This window comes from Nerophis ophidion, linkage group LG21 (assembly GCF_033978795.1).
Source record: "Nerophis ophidion isolate RoL-2023_Sa linkage group LG21, RoL_Noph_v1.0, whole genome shotgun sequence".
In the NCBI taxonomy this organism is placed as follows: Eukaryota; Metazoa; Chordata; class Actinopteri; order Syngnathiformes; family Syngnathidae; genus Nerophis; species Nerophis ophidion.
Window position 1 is genome coordinate 20,491,003 of NC_084631.1, and position 23,301 is coordinate 20,514,303.

The following is a 23,301-nucleotide window of genomic DNA, read 5'->3' on the forward strand; positions in this document are numbered from 1 at the left end:
TGTAAACAAAAGGTAAAAAAAAAAAATGTATATCAAAGATAAAAGAGGATAAAAAAGGTAAAAGAAGGAGAATAGAAGGTAACAAAGATAAAACAAGGTACATATGTTAAATTAAGGTCAATAAATTAAATTAGGCAAATAAGAGGTAAAGTAAGGTAAATAAACAGGTAAAAGAAGTTAAGTAGAAGGTAAATAGAATGTAAAGGAAGGAATATTGAAGGTAAAATAAGTTAAATTGAAGGTAAATAAATGTAAAAAGAGTAAATAGAAGGTAAATAAAAGATTTAAAAAACTAAGATAAGAGTATAAAATAAGGTACAAGAAGTAGACTAGAAAGTAATAGATAAAACAAAGTATAATATGTTAAATGTAAAATAAGGTAAATAAACAGGTAAAAGATGTAAAAGATGTAAAATAATGTACATAAAAGATAAATAAAAGTTAAATAGAATGTAAAAGAAGGAGTATAGAAGGTAAAATAAGTTAAATAGAAGGTAAATAAATGTAAATAGAAGGTAAAATACTGTAAATACAGGGTATTAAAAAAGAGATACATAAGAAGGTAAAAGAAGATAAAAGAAGGTAAAAGGAGAATATAAGTTAAAAAAGATAAAACAAGGTAAAATATCTTAAATTTAGGTAAATGCAAGTTAAATAATAAGGCAAATAGTAGGTAAAATAAGGTAAATAAACAGGTAAAAGACGGAGGGTAAAACAATATACATACAAGGTAAAATAAGTTAAGTAGAAGGTAAATAAAAGGTAAAAAAAAAAAGGAGCGTAGAAGTTAGAACAATGTAGAAGGTAATCGAAGGTAAAGACTAAAATACACATTGGGGTTATAACGTGCATTTTACTTAAAAATTGTTTTAAATGGAAAAAAAAAATGTTTTTATACTTGTGAATACTTTTTATAATGGAATAACATTGTTTTTATACTCAGAGATATTTTGAAGAAAATTGTTTTTATTCTTGCGGATGTATCATACAATGCAATCATTAGGGTTTGGTGTTTTTTAGTTAGTAGCAATGGATACATGATGCCTCAGTGTGTGTAAGGCACACTCACAAGCTGTATTGACACTGCACGAATACTGTTATGGTCTTTAGCAAACACTACATTTTACCTGCAGTCAAAAGTAATGGGTAGCAAATAGATGTATACAAATGCTTTAAACGTATAAGCTACACAGAGAGGAAGAAATATGCACATCTGGCCAATAAGCCAAATAGTAAACAACAGTAAAACATTTTTGTGGCACTCCAGGCAGGGGCGCCAAAAACGGGGGGTAAAGGAGACGGATTCTAGGTGCCCATGATGGAGGGGGGCCCAGAGAGGCCCTTAATGATGCTGAAATTATGTGTTGGGGGCCCTGTGAAGATTTTTTCATGGGGCCCAAAATCCCTAGCGGCGCCCCTGACTCCAGGATCATAATGATTCCACACTTTATATAGTATTTTATACTAATTCCTTTTAGATCGAGGTCACACTGTTTCGATATTCTACCACCTGATTTATTCATCTGGTTGATACTCTTCCTTACTCTGTGTTGTAACACAATCCCAGTCAGACTTCTGTTGAAATGTGCAGAGCACTTATTCGTTTGCTGTTCACTACTTCCTACTTAAGCATGCTTTGCGGTTAACAGAGTTTCCACCTCTCCTCCTGCCTGTGTTTAGTCACACATTTTAAAACCTACTGTATTATTATTTTAACAAGTGCAATAATCCATACATGGATATTTTTCCATCAATACAGAATCGATCATTTGTCCCCAACCCCTCCTGTGCACGTACACAAAACAGATATTCCAGTATGGAATGATTTAAACTACTGTACAGTAAGAAAGGGGATTCATATGGCCCCATTCTTCCATTTTTTCCTGACACATGAAACGTGACGAAATCCAGGGTAGCATTTTCCACTTTAGCCGCCAGATGGCAGTGTTGAATATCTTAAAAATGTGTTTTGTGGCAATTCCAACTTTGACCACAGGGTCAATTGCTATGTAGAGTGGCGCTTTCCATCATTTTCAGGAGAATGCTTTGCAAAATAATTCCCCCAACCTTCCTCTCACGCGAGTTCCACCCAATTCCCTTCCTACTGTGTGTTCCATTCCATTTCTTTGTTAAGTGAAATTACCAATAGTTGTCACACACACACTAGGTGTGGTGAAATTTGGCCTCTGCATTTGACCCATCCCCTTGTTCACCCCTTGGGAGGTGAGGGGAGCAGTGAGCAGCAGCGGTGCCACGCCCGGGAATCCTTTTTGGTGATTTAACCCTCAATTCAAACCCTTGATGCTGAGTGCCAAGCAGGGAGGTAATGGGTCCCATTTTTATAGTCTTTGGTATGACTCGGCCGGGGTTTGAATTCACGACCTACCGATCTCGGGGCGGACACTCTAACCACCGAGCCATTGAGTAAGTTTAATTTAAAGTACGAATGATTGTCACAAACACACTAGGTGTGGTGAAAATTGTCCTGTGCATTTGACCCATCCCTTTGACCACCCCCTGGGAGGTGAGGGGAGCAGAGAGCAGCAGCGGTGCCACGCCCGGGAATCCTTTTTGGTGATTTAACCCCCAATTCCAACCCTTGATACTGAGTGCCAAACAGGGGGGGGATGAGTCCCATTTTTAAAGTCTTTGGTATGACTCAGCCGGGGTTTGAACTCACAACCTACCGATTTTAGGGCAGACACGCTAACCACTAGGCCACTGAGTAGGTATGCTTGAAAACTTCTCCTATTCTACACATTTCTAATGCTCTCTGTAGCTCATTCTACCTCCATCTCATACTGTGTTCTCACTTCATTCTCTTTATAATAACCTAGAAGATGAGTTCTTCATACCTGGCCTTTGTTTCATACTCCTGCTTCTTTCTGCAACACCCTCGTGTCTTCTCTGACAAAGGCTGTCTGGACAGGAGGTCCATGTGGCGTTACCTTGTGCTTGTACACTTCTTTTATTTACACAAAATTGCTTAAGCGTATGTCCTGGCATAAGATCGACGTTAAACCGAGGCATTTATTATTATTTTTTGCCCTCCCTCTTTACAGGTGAGTAAATAACATGCCGTATAAACCCAGCGTCTCAGTAACTTTTTTGGACAAATTGTACTTGTCAGAGTAGTTTCATGCAACATACAGTGTTTTTCGGACTATAAGGCGCATTTAAAATCCTTTCGTTCTCTTTAAAAATCGACAGTGCGCCTTATAAACCGGTGCGCCAAATGAACTGCATGATTCTTGTTGTGATTACCGACTTCGAAGCATATTTATTTGGTACATGGTGTATTGATATATGTGACCGGTAGATGGCAGTCATACATAAGAGATACGTGTAAACTGATAGATGATGCCAGTAAAGACCACCAAAACTTTAAATTCAATAGAAGCATTTAAGTCTAACCTTAAAACTCATTTGTATACTCTAGCCTTTAAATAGACTCCCTTTATAAACCTGTTGATCTGCCGTTTCTTTTCTTTTTCTCCTATGTCCCACTCTCCTTTGTGGAGGGGGTCCGGTCCGATGGCCATGGATGACGTACTGGTTGTCCAGAGTCGGGACCCAGGATGGACCGCTTGTCCAGAGTCGGGACCCAGGATGGACTGCTTGCCTGTGTATCGGCCTGGGACATTCCTGCGCTGCTGATCCGCCTCCGCTTGGGATGGTTTCCTGCTGGCTTCGCTGTGGACGGGACTCTTGCTGCGGTGTTGGATCCGGCTTTGGACTGGACTCTCGCGGCTGTGCTGGATCCACTATGGATTGAACTTTCACAGCATCATGTTAGACTTGCTCGACATCCATTGCCTTCGTCCTCCCCAAGGTTCTCATAGTCATCATTGTCACCGACGTCCCACAGGGTGTGAGTTTTCCTTGCCCTTATGTGGGCCTACCGAGGATGTCGTAGTGGTTTGTGTTGTGGTTTGTGCAGCCCTTTGAGACACTAGTGATTTAGGGCTGTTCCTGTGGAGGCAGATGTTGTCAGCGCTGCCTGCAGGAGCAAAGGTCACCGCCTCCGTCCATGGTGCTGAGGACAGAGCACCATCACGACGGGGGCGGGGCAGTGCTGATGGCAAGGCACAGCTGGCAGCTGATTAGATTTCACAGGTGGTACGTGTTAATCTAATCATCGTTTGTCTTTAACAGTAAGCGGCCAGGAGCAGAAGAGAAGAGAGGATACAGACGTAACTGGTGAAAGACTTTGTTAAAATAACAGATCATTAAAACCTTGTTAAAACCTGCATGCTTGGCTCTTGTGCCGTGTCTACAGTGGAGCTGCTAGGAAGCGACTTCTACAGTTCCATTGAGAATATACAACATTACACACGGCACTCAAAAATCTGTCTAAATGTTTTAGTACGACTTTGGTAAGCTATGAAGCCGCACCGCTTGATGGATTGTCGGCGCATTAAACATACCAGTATTTTTATGGTGTGTGTATAAGGATCGCAAAATGGCATCCATTATCTGCCGTTTTGTTCAACAACGTTATGCAAAACCAACGTTTCTTTCCTTCTGGTACCTGCTGATGTGTATTTGGGATCTGCATAAGTCCTGAAAATATGTGCGTGTCCGCCATTGTAGTCCATGCCTACACCATAGTCATGAGCTTCTTCTTTTTGCTATGTGACATTCATTTTCCACTCTTGCCATTTCTAATATAAAGTAGCGTAAAAATATTACTGATATCTGTCAGGTAACTAGCTATAAAAATAACTCCAAAATTCAACCCAACACTCGCAACTCATAAACTGGGTTATCCAATTAACCCAGCATTTTTGAGTGCGTGCAGTATTTCTTCTCCACCCTGGCATCGCCGTTGACGGACAGCGTCCCAGGTGTGGGGAAGCATGTATGTCCCCTCATCTGTGTTGATGGTGCTGGCCCCTCGCTTCCTCGCTCCCAAAGCCTCCTTCATCCATCACCTCTGTTCATTTGTTTCTCATAAGCGGGCTTCTCCTCGGCTACCAGTAATAGTTCCACGAGTCCGTGCTCCGCCGTAACTTGCTTTGCTCGAACGCATCTTTAAGGGCTTAAAGTTGTGTTGCAGGCTTCATGTTATTGGGTTGTGTCGTTTTTCTTTGTCATGGCTTTTGCAATCATGCTGTAGCTGAAAGTCTTTGTGGTGCAATTTATGATATTGTCTGGTTTTACCTTTCTGGACCATCAGTAGATTTCCGTCATTTTTGTTCTGATATCGGTTAACCTCGTTATTAAAAGTGTTATACTTTAGGATAGGATAGGTGTTTATTGTCATTGCACAAGTACAACGAAACTTTGTTTTCAGCACAAACCTGTTCAAGACTAGACAAACAGTGTACAGGGTTACAGAACAAAAACGCTGATGGGTCGCCATAAGGCGCCCCGTAAAAGATGGGAAAAAGGTAAACACCGAGGAAGGATGAGTAAAAAAATACAATCCAGACTGGGCTACTAAGGGGGCCCAGTTCGGAGTGGGAAAAAACCTCCATAGCAAAGCACATATACATATTACAACATACATCTCGAGATATCTAGCAACAGAGGGAAGGTAGTTCAAGGTAATGGTGGTAGGCCGCAGCTCTCAGGCGCTGACCATCCATTCATCACCCCTATGGGATTTGCGTCGAGGGCGTTGGGTTGGGGGGGTGTATGTGTGGCGTATATTTTTTTGTGGATGTGTCCGTGTGTAAGCCCGTAGTGTGTCTCTGTTCTGCGGCCTTGATGTATTGAGCCGTTGGTCAACAGGTGTGTGTCCATGAGAGAAAAGAAGGGAGTTTGTTGTGTCTTCGCTGCGCTGTTCTCCGGGAGAGTCTTGAAGCCAGGGAAACAATCCAAGTTAGAATGATTTTGTATGCGAGTGAAAATAATATTTGCTTTTCACTCTTAATTGTCTATGACTGCTCCTCAAAACAGTTCTTCCCGCATCCTCCAATCACTTATGGCAGCTTTGGGGTACATTGAAGACTGCCAGCGACTTCCAATTTGTCGACAAACCAGAGCAACGCTTACTCCAATCAGCAGATGTCCTGTTGTCCTAACTCCAAATAGGTGGATATCTTCACGTCCTCGACAGAAAAGGGTCGCCAGGCACGCGGCCCTCCTTCTTCTCCCAAGAGTCCGTCGTGTGTCCAGCAACAACCGCTTCACCACGACAGCAGGTTCCCCCAAACCCAAGATCTTGTCAATTTTGTTGAGGCCAGTAAATAGTTCCAATGTTTAGATTTGGAGAGCAGTGCAAAAAGAGGCAACAAGAAAGTTAAGACAAGACAAAACAAAGAAGCAAGCAGGAGAGATAAGGGAGAGGAAAGGGGAGCGTCCACCCTCGTTGAGTGCCAATGTATTCCTTTTTCTAATAACAATTTCCGTTTAAAACTATATTAGATTGATACCTATCTTCTAGGACCTACTGTATTTGTCAAAGTCAAGGCATTATCTATGGCCTCTGGGTTGATATTTGATTAGTATTAGAAACCGGCCCGCAGGCCACAGCCGGCTGCTGCTGTTTTGCACGCACCAGATGTGTGGAACTCTACAGGTTGACCCCATGGCCCCAATGCGCGTTGCATGACATGCACATCTTCAAAAAACGGGCATGACGGCGCGTCGCCACGTCATGACATTGCTGGTTTTACGAGCAGAGGAGCATGTTCGGCAGCGCACAATCATGGAGTACTTACAAGCAGACAATATGTGTAGACAGAAAAGAGAGAACGGACGCATTTTGGCCTAAAAACTAAAGATAAAAGTGAAGTTATAACACTGAAACACCCTCAGGAAGAAATGCTTGAAGACATGGCTAGCTAGTGGCTAACATCCATCCGCAGTATGCAGTGTTTTAACTACTTGTAAATCACTAATCCCCGCCTCTATGGCGACGAATAAAGTACGTTTCTTACAAGTATAATCCCTGCAGGACGAGGAATAGCTAAACATGCTTCACTACACACCATAGAAGAATACAATAGCTCACCGGCATCACCGCTAACAAAAGACAGCGTCCACTGTAATGATACCAAGTACAATAGTGTATCTAGTTGATACTACTATGATTACATCGATATGTTTTATTGTAACAAAATCTTTTTTTCTTTTTTTATAAATTCATGTTATTTTTTAAAAACTCAGGAAATATGTCACTGGACACAAGAGGACTTTGAATATGACCAATGTATGATCCTGTAACGACTTGGTATCGGATTGATACCTAAATTTGTGGTATCATCTAACACTAATGTAAAGTATAAAACAACATGGGAATAAGTGATTATTACATTTTAACAGAAGAGTAGATAAAACATGTTAAAATGGAAAAAAATAACATATTAAGATATTAACAGTAATCAAACAATAATCCATTTTTACAGCTTGTCCCTCATAGTTTTGACAAAACAATACAATGAAAAATGACAATATGTTACTGCATACTTCAGCAAACAAAATAGGAGCCTTTGTTTGCTTACTTACTACTATAAGACACATTGTCTTGTATGTTTCGTTATTTTATTTAAGGACAACATTTTCTTCGAATGCAATAGAAAACTTATGTTTAATGTGCCGTACGATTTTGTGGTAAAATAAGCCAATAATGCCATTTTTTGTAGTGTACTTTTCTTAGAAAAATTATCAAAAAGTATCGAAACACATTTTGGTACCGGGACCAAAATATTGGTATCGGGACAAACCTTGTTCATACAAAACAAAACATTGACACTGTATAATATACAGTATGCGCTTAACGAGCTAACATTGCGTTCATTGTGACAAAAAAAATATTATTCCTAAAAATAAATATTTATCAATGTTATTGTGGACTTGTTACTCCTTTTGTGTTTTTAATGGGCTATTTTAGGCTGAAAGTGCTAAGAAAACTCTGTCCTGTATATATTTTAATAGACTATTCTATCATTTGTTTTGTTTTGTGTGTGTTCAAATTTCTCATGGACCGAACCATTGTCCCGGTAAACATATTCCAATGTTGGGCTGTGCGGTTCCCACCTCGGCCTTCAGTGATGTCCGACTTTAAAGATTACCTCTCAATATACCATAATTTATGTCAGCACGGGAGAAATACTGTTACAATAATTATGTGTAAATTATCACAAAAGTTTCCGTTTTTGGAAACTTCCGGCAAGCAGACGGAGGCTGTCTTTGTTGTACCAAGCCAAACGCTTGTAAAATTCCATTGTGTACGTTGGAAGGAGACGGGAGGGGTTATCTATTGCGATCTAAGACTTGCCCAAGCTCGATCCAGGACCAGCTCAAGCCTGAAGCATCTTTTTCTTTTGTGTAAATGTGACCGAAAACAATGGCTGTTTACATACCCTCCATTCCTTTAGGAACACTAGTTGTTATGTAAACAGGGAAACTCCAAATATAAAGAGGTGGCGTACAATCTTTCACCAGAGCGTGCTGAGACAATGTACAAGGGTACAGTGTTAATCCGTCTCTCCTCAAATTGAGCCAAACTGAATTCTGTCTTTGTTTATTTCCTTGCTTCTTGTCTGTTTTAATAGATGTCATTGATGTTTTAACCTGACAAATACTATACAGGAACACATTTACTTCCTGCTTTGGATTGAACCACATCAACAGTGTGCAAATCGGGGTATTTTCTGGTGCATTTAAAAATCAATTAAAACGCATGCGCACTTAAAACATATCTTATGTGATACTGTCAAAATTTAAATTGCAAAAAACATTAAAAGTGAACTAATAAAATATTTTAATTCACAACTAGTAGGACCTATTCAACGTCATATAAGCCAGTGGTACCCCTCGTCGGCGGCTTATTCAAGTGGAAATGGCGAGCATTTCATCGCCAGACGGGGTTGGCCGACATCGTCTTACAAGATGTAGTTTCTCTTTCAATATCTTTCTTGAAAATGACCTTGCAAATATATATCTGCCACATACAAAAACAACTCATAGCCATAGTACACACCCCTCTTACACACATGTAAGAGGGGTGTGTACTATGGCTATGAGTTGTTGTTTTTTTCCCTTGGCCTCAGTCTGCACCCCCTCTCCAGGGCCCAGGCTAAGACCGATTTTTTTATTTTATTTTAATCTTCTATTTTTTTCTCCCCCCCTTGTTTACCTGTATCTCATCTTTTTTTGTAAGGGGCGCTGGAAGCCGGCAGACCCGTCAGCGATCCTGTTCTGTCTCCCTTTAATGTTTGTCTGATCTTGAATGGGATTGTGCTGAAAATTGTAATTTTCCTGAAGGAACTCTCCTGACGGAATAAATAAAGTACTATCTAATCTAATCTATTCAACGTTTAGTTCTCCGTGTCTGCTATCATGGTCTGGCTACGGCGCAACACTTCCTGCTTCCTACTAAATTGAAACTTGTGATTGGATACTCACTTTGGAAAGACAAGTGAGTATCCAATCACAGTCGAGTTAACATCGGGCTATTTAGATAGGCCACTGTCAACAACTTGTGATTTGATTGGCTATCGCAACTGTCTATCAGCTCTATGTTCCCGAATTCACCCGATAACGGTCCCGGTGATTATCCAATCAGAGGACGCGTAAATGTAACGTTCAACTTTCGGCCATGTAGAAGGCCTTACTGACAACAACTCGTGATCTGATTGGCTATCGTAACAGTCTATCAACTGTATGTCCCTGTTAACTTACAATTCATGGACGCCCGCATTTTTGATTGGGCACAGCATGGCAACATAAACTAGCTGAATTCTGATTTGATACAAACCAAAACTAAAAACAACAACACTGGAACGGGCATAATACTACATAAAGAGGATGGGAATGCTTTTAGATATTCAGGAAAAGTAAAAAAAAAAAAAAAAAAATTGTATCTTTGATTATGATCACGATTTCTGGTTACCGTATTTCCTTGAATAGCCGCCGGGCATGTAATATGCGCCTGCCATGTATTACTGCCGGGTCGAAATCACTCCCCGAATTTATTAGCGTATGCTTACTTTTACCGCCGGGTCAAAGTCGTGACGTCACAAGTGACACTTCCCCTGTCGTCATTTCCCAAATGGCGGAGTTTTTTTTTTTTGCTTTTACCATGTGTAAACCAGGGGTCTTGTTCCACAGCCATACAGATCACACTGATGGTTGTGATATAAAACAACTTTAACACTCTTACTAATATGCGCCACACTCTGTGAACCCACACCAAACACATTTATGGAGAACATCGGCTCCGTAACACATTATAAACGCAACATAATAATTATCCAGAATTCCAATGCATCAATGACTCTTGGCTATATTATACACCCCGCTAGAACCAAACACCCCCCTCTCCGTGCGCCGGTTGAGGTGGGCGGGGTTGGGGACGTGTGTATAATATAGCCAATAGTCATGGATGCTTTAGAATTCTGGGTAATTCTTATGTTGCGTTTATAATGTGTTACAGAGCCAATGTTCTCCAGAAATGTGTTTGCTGTGGGTTCACAGAGTGTGGCGCATATTAGTAAGAGTGTTAAAGTTGTTTATATCACAACCATCAGTGTAAACGGTATGGCTGTTGACCAAGTATGCATTGCAATCTCGTATGAGAAGCAGCGATATACATGCGTCCGACCGGCACGCAGATAGTATGGGGCAAAGGTGGGCGCGATGACATGTAGAACAGTGGTCCCCAACCACCGGGCCGCGGCTGCAGAAGAATTGTTTATTTTTTAATTATTTTTTTTATATCACACTCAATTTTGTACTGCATGCCATTGGTAAGTATAGGGGTGAGAAGAAGTTTTAAAATTATTAGCGCCTGCTTACTTTTACCGCATGCCTTGAATGAGCGCAGGAGTGAGAAGAGTTTTTGAATTAAATAGCGCACCGGCGGCTTTTCAAGGAAATACGGTATTTTAGGCCAGGAGAGAAGGCCTTGTTGGCCCTGACTGCACACCACTGGCATATTCCATATCGACTTGTTTCAGAAGCCTGTAACTACCGAATCGACTGCACCACCGACGCACAATGCTGTTGCACGAAATGTGTTTCCAGAGACATTTCAGGGATTTTGAGTAATTCTGCCCTACAGACGGTAAGTTGCGGTAAATTCTTTAATCACTTTATTAATGATTACCAATGATAATCATTTCAACTAAAGTGAATGCCGGCGTTAATCTGATTTTGGTCCCATTAGTCGAGCGTACCTGGCGAAGCCAACTCCCCTGCTGACCCCGTTGGCATCCCTCAGTATCCTGGTGGAGATGACGTGCCCGAGAGGCTTCAGCATGTTCTCTAGCTCCTGCTCGTCCATGGAAATGGGTAGGTTGGAGATGTACAGGTTGGTAGGGTCCTGCTCCTGTTGCTGCAAAGCCCGTGCATCGAAGATCAGCCATGGAGGAGAAAGAGAGAGAGAGAAAAGGGAAAACAGTTTGAGAACATTGTGATCGAGAGTAGAAATGATGAAATATGCATTGAATCCGTGTCATGAGGAGAGAGTCGTAAAGCCGTCAACTGTGCAACCAAATGCTTTTTGAACTCATACATTTGGCAAGCGGAACATATTCATCTATCAAGTATGGATGTGTGTATTTGTGATCATGTTTTTTTTTCGTGTGTTTAGCTTCTGGGCTATTTTTCTGTTTGAGAAGCCTAATTCCAGTTTGAAGTCAGTGACCAGCAAATACATGGGCAGAGGCTGCAGAAGTCAGGAAAAGGAATGTACAGTACAACACAAACATCTTTACAAACCCATACCATGAATGTCTTTATAACTAGAAAACCAGGCCCTACCGCGCAATAGTAAAAAAATACATTCAAATATTCTGAATCCAGACAAGGATCCAGATCACCCCCACAGTCCAATCATCTGTGCTTTACCCTGTATCTGACATTTCCTGAAAGTTTCTACAAAATCTGTCAAAAACTTTTTTAGCTATGTGGAGCAGAATGAAAAAAACTGAGTGAACCTTCGTCAATTTCTTTGTCTCTGTGGGTGGGGGTGAAAACACACACACACACACACACACACACACACACACACACACCCACAAACACCGACACACACATTTTTGTATTTCTTACCTTTTTGAGACCATGCCTACCTCTTTAGGACTACGCTTTCTAGATATATAAAGATTTGTATTTACAACATTAATAATATATACATACTATGCATATATAAAAAAGGCAAGCTTTTAGTTATTTTTTAAACATTATTTGTTTGTAATTACTTTTTAATCTTCATTTTTTTACTTAAAGTTATTACAGTATGTTTCTGCGTATATATATATATATATATATGTATATGTACATATATATATATATATATATATAGTATATATGTACATATACATATATATATATATATATACAGTAAATATGTACATATACATATACATACAGTATATATGTACATATACATATGCATATATATATATATATATATATATATATATATATATATATATATATATATATATATATATATATATATATATATATATATATATATATACATATACATGTACAGTGGGGAAAAAAAGTATTTAGTCAGCCACCGATTGTGCAAGTTCTCCCACTTAAAATGATGACAGAGGTCTGTAATTTTCATCATAGGTACACTTCGACTGTCAGGGACAGAATGTAAAAAAAAATAATTCCAGGAATTCACATTGTAGGAATTTTAAAGAATGTATTTGTAAATTATGGTGGAAAATAAGTATTTGGTCAACCATTCAAAGCTCTCACTGATGGAAGGAGGTTTTGGCTCAAAATCTCACGATACATGGCCCCATTCATTCTTTCCTTAACACGGATCAATCGTCCTGTCCCCTTAGCAGAATAACAGCCCCAAAGCATGATGTTTCCCACCCCCATGCTTCACAGTAGGTGTGGTGTTCTTGGGATACCACTCAGTATTCTTCTTCCTCCAAACACAACGAGTTGAGTTCATACCAAAATGGATACATGGACGATACAGCAGAGGATTGGGAGAATGTCATGTGGTCAGATGAAACCAAAATATAACTTTTTGGTATAAACTCAACTCGTCGTGTTTGAAGGAAGAAGGAGTAGGAAGAATCAGTTTATTTAATCTTACCCCTTTTCATAACAGACATTTAATACAATTTCATTGTTCTCTATTACAGAACAGTGAACAAATAAATAATAAATACATAATATACCATAGTAAGCAAACAAATATCCATCCGTGTTCTACCGCTTGTCCCTTTTGGGATCACGGGGGGTGCTCGAGCCTGTCCCAGCTGCAAACGGGCGGAAGGCGGGTACACCCTGGACAAGTCGCCACCTCATTCCAGGGCCAACACAGATAGACAACATTCACACACTAGGGACCATTTAGTGTTGCCAATCAACCTATCCCCAGGTGCATGTCTTTGGAGGTGGGAGGAAGCCGGAGTACTCACCCACGCAGTCACGGGAAGAACATGCAAACTACACACAGAAAGATCCCGAGCCCGGGATTGAACTCAGGACTACTAGGGACCTTCGTATTGTGAGGCACATGCACCAACCCCTCCTCCACCGTGCTGGCAAATAATTCATTATTTTGTTATAATTATTTTGAGAGGTCATCATTGAAGTCATCACTGAAGACCACTGATATCCAACATTATGTATTATTCTAATGGATGTGAATAAAGTCATTGGGATGGTGTCAGCACCGCCATTACATTTTTTATTTAATTGTTTAAACTCTTTAGCTCATCCTTCTTTTGAAGGTTTATCAAATTCATGCACGAGAAAAAAACACCTGGAGTTTATGTTCCCCAGAATTTGAAAACAGACGAGGCTCAATGAATTCTGCTGGTTTATAATAATGTACCGTTATCCTCTTGCTATATTTGATGCATGCAGTTGTGGATTTATGTCACGTTCCTTGGGAATTTTTAGTCTGTTTGTCAGGATTATGTCAAAGCAACGTCTATTGGCTGATTTAAAGAGTTCAACAACCAACTTAACTGTATGAGACTTTACTGAGCTCTGCACGCGCGGTTGAATGAAAGCGTCTTCTACCATATACGCCGTAGGAAAAAAAAAAATTAAAAAAGTGTTAAAAGCTCGGCTCGGCTCGCGGGTGGGATTACGTGTAAGCACGGTTGCCTCGCTAAATTCTCCCTTTCATGACATTCCACACTACAAAGCCCGAACGACCAGATGAGCAGATTATGGGTGGCAGAAACAGGAGCGTCTTAAAAAAAATGGGCCGGCACATTCCGGCAGGAGATTTAATTTCCTCTAATGTCAGCCTCGGCGTACACTCTGCTCTCGGGGAATGAATGAAACCGTGATTGAGGTGTGCACACATTGGAGTCTCCATGTATCCTAACCTAAATATAAATGTATGCCTATTCCATCCATTTTAGGAAGAATTTTTCAATTGTATCCTGTCCTTCCTCCCAGATGTGCTAGCTCACCCCTGTGGAATGGCGCTTGTTCGGCCCATTGCCAGTGACCACCGTTGAAGAAGGTTAATGGAAAGGCCCCAGGGGGGACGGAGCATTTGGTGGGCGTAATTCCTTCACCTTGCCACCAGGAGGAACAGGAGGAATCCAACTGCGTATGTGACAGGAAGTGTAAGGGACCAATGCCCCCCATGCTAAAGCTGATAACCTTGTCGCTGTTTTTTTTTTTTATATACATACCTGACTGTGAGAACATCACTATGCTACGAACAATTGAGGTGTTTGCCAAAAACAAAGACGGTTTGGCACAGAGTGATGAGCTTCATTCAAAGTTGCTGACATTAAGAAATACGGATGGTCAATTTGGCCAAAATCCACACGGCAATACATATGTGTGTGACACCCCAAAAATGTACTGTGGGTCTCCATTTTTATGACTTGATGGGGTCCCCAGTTTTGAATGGTTGACCAAATACTTATTTTCCTCCATATTTTACAAATCTTTAAAATTCCTAAAATGTGAATTCCTGGATTTTTTTTTTCACATTCTGTCTCTCACAGTTGAAGTGTACCTATGGTGAAAATTACAGACCTCTGTCATCATTTTAAGTGGGAGAACTTGCACAATCGGTGGCTGACTAAATACGTTTTGCCCCACTGTGTCTATATATATATATATATATATATATATATATATATATATGTCCATATATATATATATATATAATGTCTATATATATATAGACACATACATATACATATATATACATATATATATACATATATACATATACATATATATACACATATATACATATACATATATATACATATATACATACATACATATATATACATATATATATACATATATATATAATGTCTATATATATATATACATATATATATATATATATATATATATATATATATATATATATATATATAATGTCTATATATATGTAGACACATACATACATACATATATACATATATATATATATATACATATATAATGTCTATATATATAGACACATACATACATATATATATATATATATATATATATATATATATATATATATATATATATATATATATATATATATATATATATATATAAAATGTCTATATATATAGACACATACATACACATATATATATATATATATATATATATATATATATACATATATATACATATACAGTGGGGCAAAAAAGTATTTAGTCAGCCACCGATTGTGCAAGTTCTCCCACTTAAAATGATGACAGAGGTCTGTAATTTTCATCATAGGTACACTTCAACTGTGAGAGACAGAAAAAAAAAATCGAGGAATTCACATTTTAGGAATTTTAAAGATTTGTAAATTATGGAGGAAAATAAGTATTTGGTCAACCATTCAAAACTGGGGACCCCATCAAGTCATAAAAATGGAGTCCGACAGTACATTTTTGGGGTGTCACATTTTGGTCACCGCTTTGAAAATAAATGATGCATCTGTGCATTATCCTGTTATATCTCACATTCTATATTGTGTTTTGGAAAAAGGTTGTCATAAACTGTCAGGTTCAAACACTGATTACATCTATTAGACAAAGAAGCAAGGAATCAAACAGAGACAGAATTAAATTTGGCTCAATGAGGAGAGCGCGTTCACCAGTAAGCTTGTCCCACCACGCTCTGACGAGAGATTGTACGCCTCCTCTTTTATTTGGACTTTCCCTGATTACATAGCAACAGCTGTTTCGAAAGGTGCGGGGGTCATAAACAGCCGCCGCCTTTGGTTACAAAACAGTTCAAAGAAAAAATGCCTGGAGGGGGGTCAGGCCCTGCCTTTTGTCTGCTTTTTATATCTCGGCTCAAGACAAAATCTTCCTGCGAATTACAATACATCAAAGAAACCGACACCCTCATGTCGTTCCCCAACCTACAAAGCGGAGTTTTTCAAGCCTTTTGCTTGGTGGTATCAAAGACATCTTTTGTCTGCTCGCCCGGAACTCATTGAAACACAAAGTTTTGTGATAACTTAGATCAGTGGTTCTTAACCCGGGTTCGGTGAGTCGGCCTCAGGGGTTCGGCGGAGGTCAAGACACACATGACTCATTGTGTAAATAAAAAGTTCTCCCTATTGGCGTATTGTGGATATGGCAACAGCAGAAGTCACATTGATTTGCAGGTGTGTAATTTGTTGTGAGTTTACAATATGCACTGTGTTGGTTTTGTTGTTTGAACAAGGTGATGTTCATGCACGGTTCATTTTGCGCACTAGTAAAAAAAAAACATCGTAACACTTTACATATTCACCATTAATTAGTTGCTTATTAACATGCAAATTAGTAACAGATTGGCTCTTAACTAGTCATTATTAAGCACTTATTAATGCCTTATTCGGCATGGCCTTATTTTAACCCTAACCCTTTAACCCTGGCCCTAACTCTCTAACCCTAACCCTAACCAAATAACTCTAAATTAAGTCTTTGTTACTTAGAATATGTTCCCCATACTAACGTGTTACCAAAAACATATAACTTTGACTTGAATTTGAAAAAAAACAACATTTTATTTTTCACTAAAGAAAGGTTTGGTGAATGCGCATACGAAACTGGTGGGGTTCGGTACCTCCAACAAGGTTAAGAACCACTGACTTAGAAACAATTATTCTAACATTTACGTTACTAAATTCATTTAAAAAATATAATACAAAAGAAAACCCATTAGTATGCATCCATCCATCCATCCATCTTCTTCCGCTTATCCGAGGTCGGGTCGCGGGGGCAACAGCCTAAGCAGGGAAACCCAGACTTCCCTCTCCCCAGCCACTTCGTCTAGCTCTTCCCGGGGGATCCCGAGGCGTTCCCAGGCCAGCCGGGAGACATAGTCTTCCCAACGTGTCCTGGGTCTTCCCCGTGGCCTCCTACCGGTTGGACGTGCCCTAAACACCTCCCTAGGGAGGCGTTCGGGTGGCATCCTGACCAGATGCCCGAACCACCTCATCTGGCTCCTCTCGATGTGAAGGAGCAGCGGCTTTACTTTGAGTTCCTCCCGGATGGCAGAGCTTCTCACCCTATCTCTAAGGGAGAGCCCCGCCACACGGCGGAGGAAACTCATTTCGGCCGCTTGTACCCGTGATCTTATCCTTTCGGTCATGACCCAAAGCTCATGACCATAGCTGAGGATGGGGACGTAGATCGACCGGTAAATTGAGAGCTTTGCCTTCCGGCTCAGCTCCTTCTTCACCACAACAGATCGGTACAACGTCCGCATTATTGAAGACGCCGTACCAATCCGCCTGTCGATCTCACGATCCACTCTTCCTCCACTCGTGAACAAGACTCCTAGGTACTTGAACTCCTCCACTTGGGGCAGGGTCTCATCCCCAACCCGGAGATGGCATTCCACCCTTTTCCGGGCGAGAACCATGGACTCGGACTTGGAGGTGCTGATTCTCATTCCGGTCGCTTCACACTCGGCTGCGAACCGATCCAGTGAGAGCTGAAGATCCCGGTCAGATGAAGCCATCAGGACCACATCATCCGCAAAAAGCAGAGACCTAATTCTGCGGTCACCAAACCGGAACCCATCAACGCCTTGACTGCGCCTAGAAATTCTGTCCATAAAAGTTATGAACAGAATCGGTGACAAAGGACAGCCTTGGTGGAGTCCAACCCTCACTGGAAATGTGTTCGACTTACTGCCGGCAATGCGGACCAAACTCTGACACTGATCGTCACAATAAGACAGTCCGATACCCCATACTCTCTGAGCACTCCCCACAGGACTTCCCGAGGGACAAGGTCGAATGCCTTCTCCAAGTCCACGAAGCACATGTAGACTGGTTGTGCAAACTCCCATGCACCCTCAAGAACCCTGCGGAGAGTATAGAGCTGGTCCACAGTTCCACGACCAGGACGAAAACCACACTGTTCCTCCTGAATCCGAGGTTCGACTATCCGGCGTAGCCTCCTCTCCAGTACACCTGCATACAAATGCATTTGTATGCATTTGTATATTTATCCAGTTATAAACATTAATTCCCTCATGGATCTAAACTTTACCGCAGCTGGTATTTTTAAAAAAAAATGTTTTCAAATTTTTTATTTTTATTTCAGAATGTGTTTGTTCTATTTTTGGCCAAAGTAAGACAAAAAACAAACAATCGGGAATTGTCTTTATTTTTTACATTTAATGCCATGATTTTAATAGTTTCACACCCCTGGTCTTGCACATATGAGTGCAAGTTGTTAGAATACACTAACCCTTAATCCGTCTAAATTTTTTGTAATCAGTTTTTTAAAAGTAGCCATACAACAGTCAAATTATTTTAGAACTAGCTCTTACCAACCGGCGGGTAAATGCTCAGTGATTACCACGTTAGTCCGTCACTATAAACACATTTTCTCTTTAGATTGTTTTCCCAAACTTTTGCAGGGTTGCACTTGGCCCGGATACAATGATTAAATAAAAACTGTACGAATTACCATATGTTGCTTCAGAGCCCAAAACATCATGCATCACTTTATTCAGCAGGGAAATTCTCCCCATGAGTGCAATCTATGCTAATGACAAGTACTTGAAGTGTGTCTTTGCAGCCCAGAGGCACAGTTAGGGTATCAAGATAGACACGTCTTCACTCAAATAATGACACCCTATGCACCTAGACTCACTCTCTTGCACACATGCACAATAACTCAACCTGTGTCGCGCTTTATCATATTAAGGCTTACGGAAAAAAGGAAGACTTTCTAGCGGCTCGAGTTATACTGCGATGATAGATGCTGCATGAGGAACAATTATTGGTGATGCATTATTGAGCCTTTGGTATTTCTGAGCCTTGGAAAAATGTGTATTACAGTCGTGGTCAAAAGTTTACGTACACTTGGAAAGAACATAATGTCATGGCTGAATTGAGTTTCAAATAATTTCTACAACTCTTATTTTTTTTGGGTGATAGAGTGATTGGAGCACATACTTGTTGGTCGCAAAAACATACATGAAGTTTGGTTCTTTTATGAATTTATTATGAGTCTACTGAAAATGTGACCAAATTAGATGGGTCAAAAGTACAGTGGGGCAAAAACCTATTTAGTCAGCCACCGATTGTGCAAGTTCTCCCACTTAAAATGATGACAGAGGTCTGTAATTTTCATCATAGGTACACTTCAACTGTGAGAGACAGAATGTGAAAAAAAAATAATCCAGGAAGTCACGTTGTAGGAATTTCAAATAATTTATTTGTAAATTATGGAGGAAAATAAGTATTTGGTCAACCATTCAAAGCTCTCACTGATGGAAGGAGGTTTTGGCTCAAAATCTCACGATACATGGCCCCATTCATTCTTTCCTTAACACGGATCAATCGTCCTGTCCCCTTAGCAGAAAAACAGCCCCAAAGCGTGATGTTTCCACCCCCATGCTTCACAGTAGGTATGGTGTTCTTGGGATGCAACTCGGTATTCTTCTTCCTCCAAACACGACGAGTTGAGTTTATACCAAAAAGTTATATTTTGGTTTCATCTGACCACATGACATTCTCCCAATCCTCTGCTGTATCATCCATGTATCCGTTTTGGTATAAACTCAACTCGTCGTGTTTGGAGGAAGAAAAATACTGGGTTGCATCCCAAGAACACCACACCTACTGTGAAGCATGGGGGTGGGAAACATCATGCTTTGGGGCTGTTTTTCTGCTTAGGGGACAGGACGATTGATCTGTATTAAGGAAAGAATGAATGGGGCCATGTATCGTGAGATTTTGAGCCAAAACCTCCTTCCATCAGTGAGAGCTTTGAATGGTTGACCAAATACCTATTTTCCACCATAATTTACGAATACATTTTTTAAAATTCCTACATTGTGAATTCCTGGATTTTTTTTCAGATTCTGTCTCTCACTGTTGAAGTGTACCTATGATGAAAATAACAGACCTCTGTCATCATCTTAAGTGGGAGAACTTGCACAACCGGTGGCTGACTAAATACTCTTTTGCCCCATTGTATGTATACAGCGATCTTAATATGTGGTTACATCACATATATTATTGATATATTGATGTATTATTTACTGTTACAAGCGGCCCTCTGAAGACCGCCATGGTTGCGATGTGGCCTTCAACTAAGTGTCCATGCACTTAAGTAGTCCGATTTCTTAAATAATATATTTTTTTAAATGTACTTCTTTTCTGGTTGACATATGAAGTCACACCCTAACAAGCTTGTCACAAATCAACAGCGCAGATCTTGTTGTACCTGTAAAATTGGCACAGATTACAAATATTACGTCTATAATGGCCATGCTGATGTTAAATAGCAGACAGCTTTGAGATATGATCCTAGGTCGCGCCACGAATATGACACTACAGTGACATGCTGTCAGGGGAGCCAAGTGAGGCAGTGACTCACCTGCCACCAAGTGGCTTAACCATGAGATGTTCCAAAACAAAGTAATAAAATAAAACAAGTTTTAATATTTCTCTTTTGGTTTATGCTTTCTATGTGATTTTGGTGTGGTTCCTGTATATTTTTGATAATGTTCATGGTCAAAATCGCGGAAATTCCATGTTTCCTGATCAAAACAATGCAGCAGATGAGAAGTGAGGCAGACACAGGCGGTGCCTCCACGACTACACACTGTGTGTATTGGGCGTGCCTGCGAGGGGGCGCATGTTTTTTGCCACATGGAAAGGGCAGGTCTTGAGGCAGCAAGTACCTCTGCCTCAAGGTCGGGGGCGATATATTGTCAACTTGCAGTTCAATGCCTCAGCAGTACTCTAACTCCCCACACTGGGAGAAATGGGGGCGCTCAAGCTAGCAGACAAAGGTCTCTCCAGCGGAAGCCAACATTTTTTTTCTTTCCTTTTTTTTTCAAACTGTATTTATAAGAAACATGGCATTTTTATTAGAGTAAGCCAGCGTTCGTGGGTGTTTCTTGTCAGATGCAAAAATATTGTTGAATTTCTTGGAATGAAATTGAATTAAATGAATTTTTCTGCCAATATGGAGGATTATATATTGTATCCAAGATGAAATACTTCTCTAAACTGGACTTTAAGACAAAATGAATGCAATCATACAAAGTACATTTTCATGGAGGATAGCTATTGTTGCTTCAGATATAAATACAGAAAGGTAAGATACACTCACAATACTTGATTTATTTTGGTAAAAGCAAATGGGACCAAAAATTATTTAATAACTTTATCAAATAGTTTTTGGACCCATTTATCATATCATAATATCATTATGATAACGTTTTTATGAAAGCGAGAATAACCGTTTTTTTCCCTGTAAGTCTAATGTGCAACATAAATCAACAATGACTAGAGCTGCACATATGTGTTTGAGTAAAAAAAAAAAAAAAAAATGAAGAAAAAAAGTATGTATGCCTCACCTGGTATTTTGTTCACAGCACATCACTGTGACACTACTACCAAGGTCTGAAGCAAAGAAAGACTACCGGGACAGAGTTGTTTTGAAGGAATTCTCAAGCAGTTAGGGCTGGGCGATATATCGATATACTCGATATATCGCGGGTTTGTCTCCGTCCAACAAAGAAAATGACTATATCATGACATTCGAGTATACGTTCTCACAAAGTTTCTTAAAGCTGCGGGCATTACACTACAGACTTTTCTCACTCTTTCTTTTCTCTGCTTCTCACAGAGACGTAAAACAAGCGCACCTTCTAACATACGTCCCATACTGTCACGCGTGCAACGTCATACACTCTCACGGAGCAGAGAGGTAGTGGGATGGGCAACGTTAGCTGTGATGCTAACGGTGCGGTGCGAGTGGTAATACGAGAGAAACAAGGCGCGAATCTGGTAACAAATGAAGGAAGAATTACTTTCCAAGAAAAACAGCAAGGGTACATTGTCTGGCGGTGGTTTGGCTTCGAGCGGCAAGATGTCGAACAGACAGCCTTAATATCAGAATCAGAATCAGAATAGTTTTTATTGCCATTGTTTGAGAACGGGTTCACAAACTAGGAATTGTTCTTGGTGCAATCGTGCAACATAAAAGACATAAGACAGAATAGGTAATAAGATAAGCAAGTGTGCGGCAAAAGCATTGCTACAAAAAGTAGCGGCACTGCTATTGTGTAGCATCATTTGAAAAGTCACCCGATAGAGAATGAAGAGTGCTTGAAACTCCGCATGTCAACATCTACGTTCAGTCCCACACCAACAAAATGCCCAAGCCACCATTTCCACATCAACACCTTATGAAAAAAGTAGTCCAAAACAGAAGGAGATAACGCCTGCAGGGACCTACCACATAGTGAAGGACATACAGTATACTATTTGATTTCCTATTATGCAGCTCATTTTTATTTGACACTTATTGAAATATCCAGTGTGACATCATGCACAAAAGTGCAATTTATTTGTTTAAAACTAATGTGGTGGCGTTCTGTACACAAAAAGTGCTCTTTAATTTAGTGTTGTTTTGATATGTCATCTTAGTGACATCATGCACAAAAGTGCACTAATAGCTTGTTTTAAAATGTCTCTGACAATCTTGCACTTTCTGTTTTGAAATGACATGAATGTTTGTGCCACTGCTTAATAACTGTTTAATAAATACAGTTTTGGTCAATTGACTTAGTTGTGATTTCCCTCTCTGCAGGAAAGTAAAAAAAAATGAGGATATATTAATGCCGTACGAACAAGAATGTTTTAATGTAGACACATAGATTCATCATACTGCTGTGATTATATGTAGCAAGTGTTCATTCAAGGCTAAGGAAAAATATCGAGATACAAATCGTGTCATGGCCTAAAAATATCGAGATACTAATAAAAAGCCATGTCGCCCAGCCCTACGTTGAGTCAAATTAAGCCGGCATTCTCACCTTCTTAAATAAATCTTCCATCTTTTTTTTTTTTTGCCATGGCTGGTTACACTTGGCCGTGCCTTTATGTTGGGTTTTGTGAGTGTTCTCTGGTGATTT

The 23,301-nt window shown here is 40.0% G+C and overlaps 1 protein-coding gene across 3 annotated transcripts in view; it reads right to left on the reverse strand.

The window, feature by feature from the left end:
* The window catches only part of rbms3 (RNA binding motif, single stranded interacting protein), an 807,584-nt gene that overhangs the window by 332,634 nt on the left and 451,649 nt on the right, over positions 1 to 23,301 (reverse strand). For all 3 annotated transcript variants that reach the window (XR_009803506.1, XM_061882138.1, XM_061882137.1), the window contains exon 5: positions 11,130 to 11,287. Coding sequence is in view for 2 of the 3 variants with exons in the window: in XM_061882138.1 (XP_061738122.1) it covers positions 11,130 to 11,287 (158 nt within the window). In the remaining variant the exon portion in view is untranslated. The remainder of the gene's footprint in view (positions 1 to 11,129; positions 11,288 to 23,301) is intronic.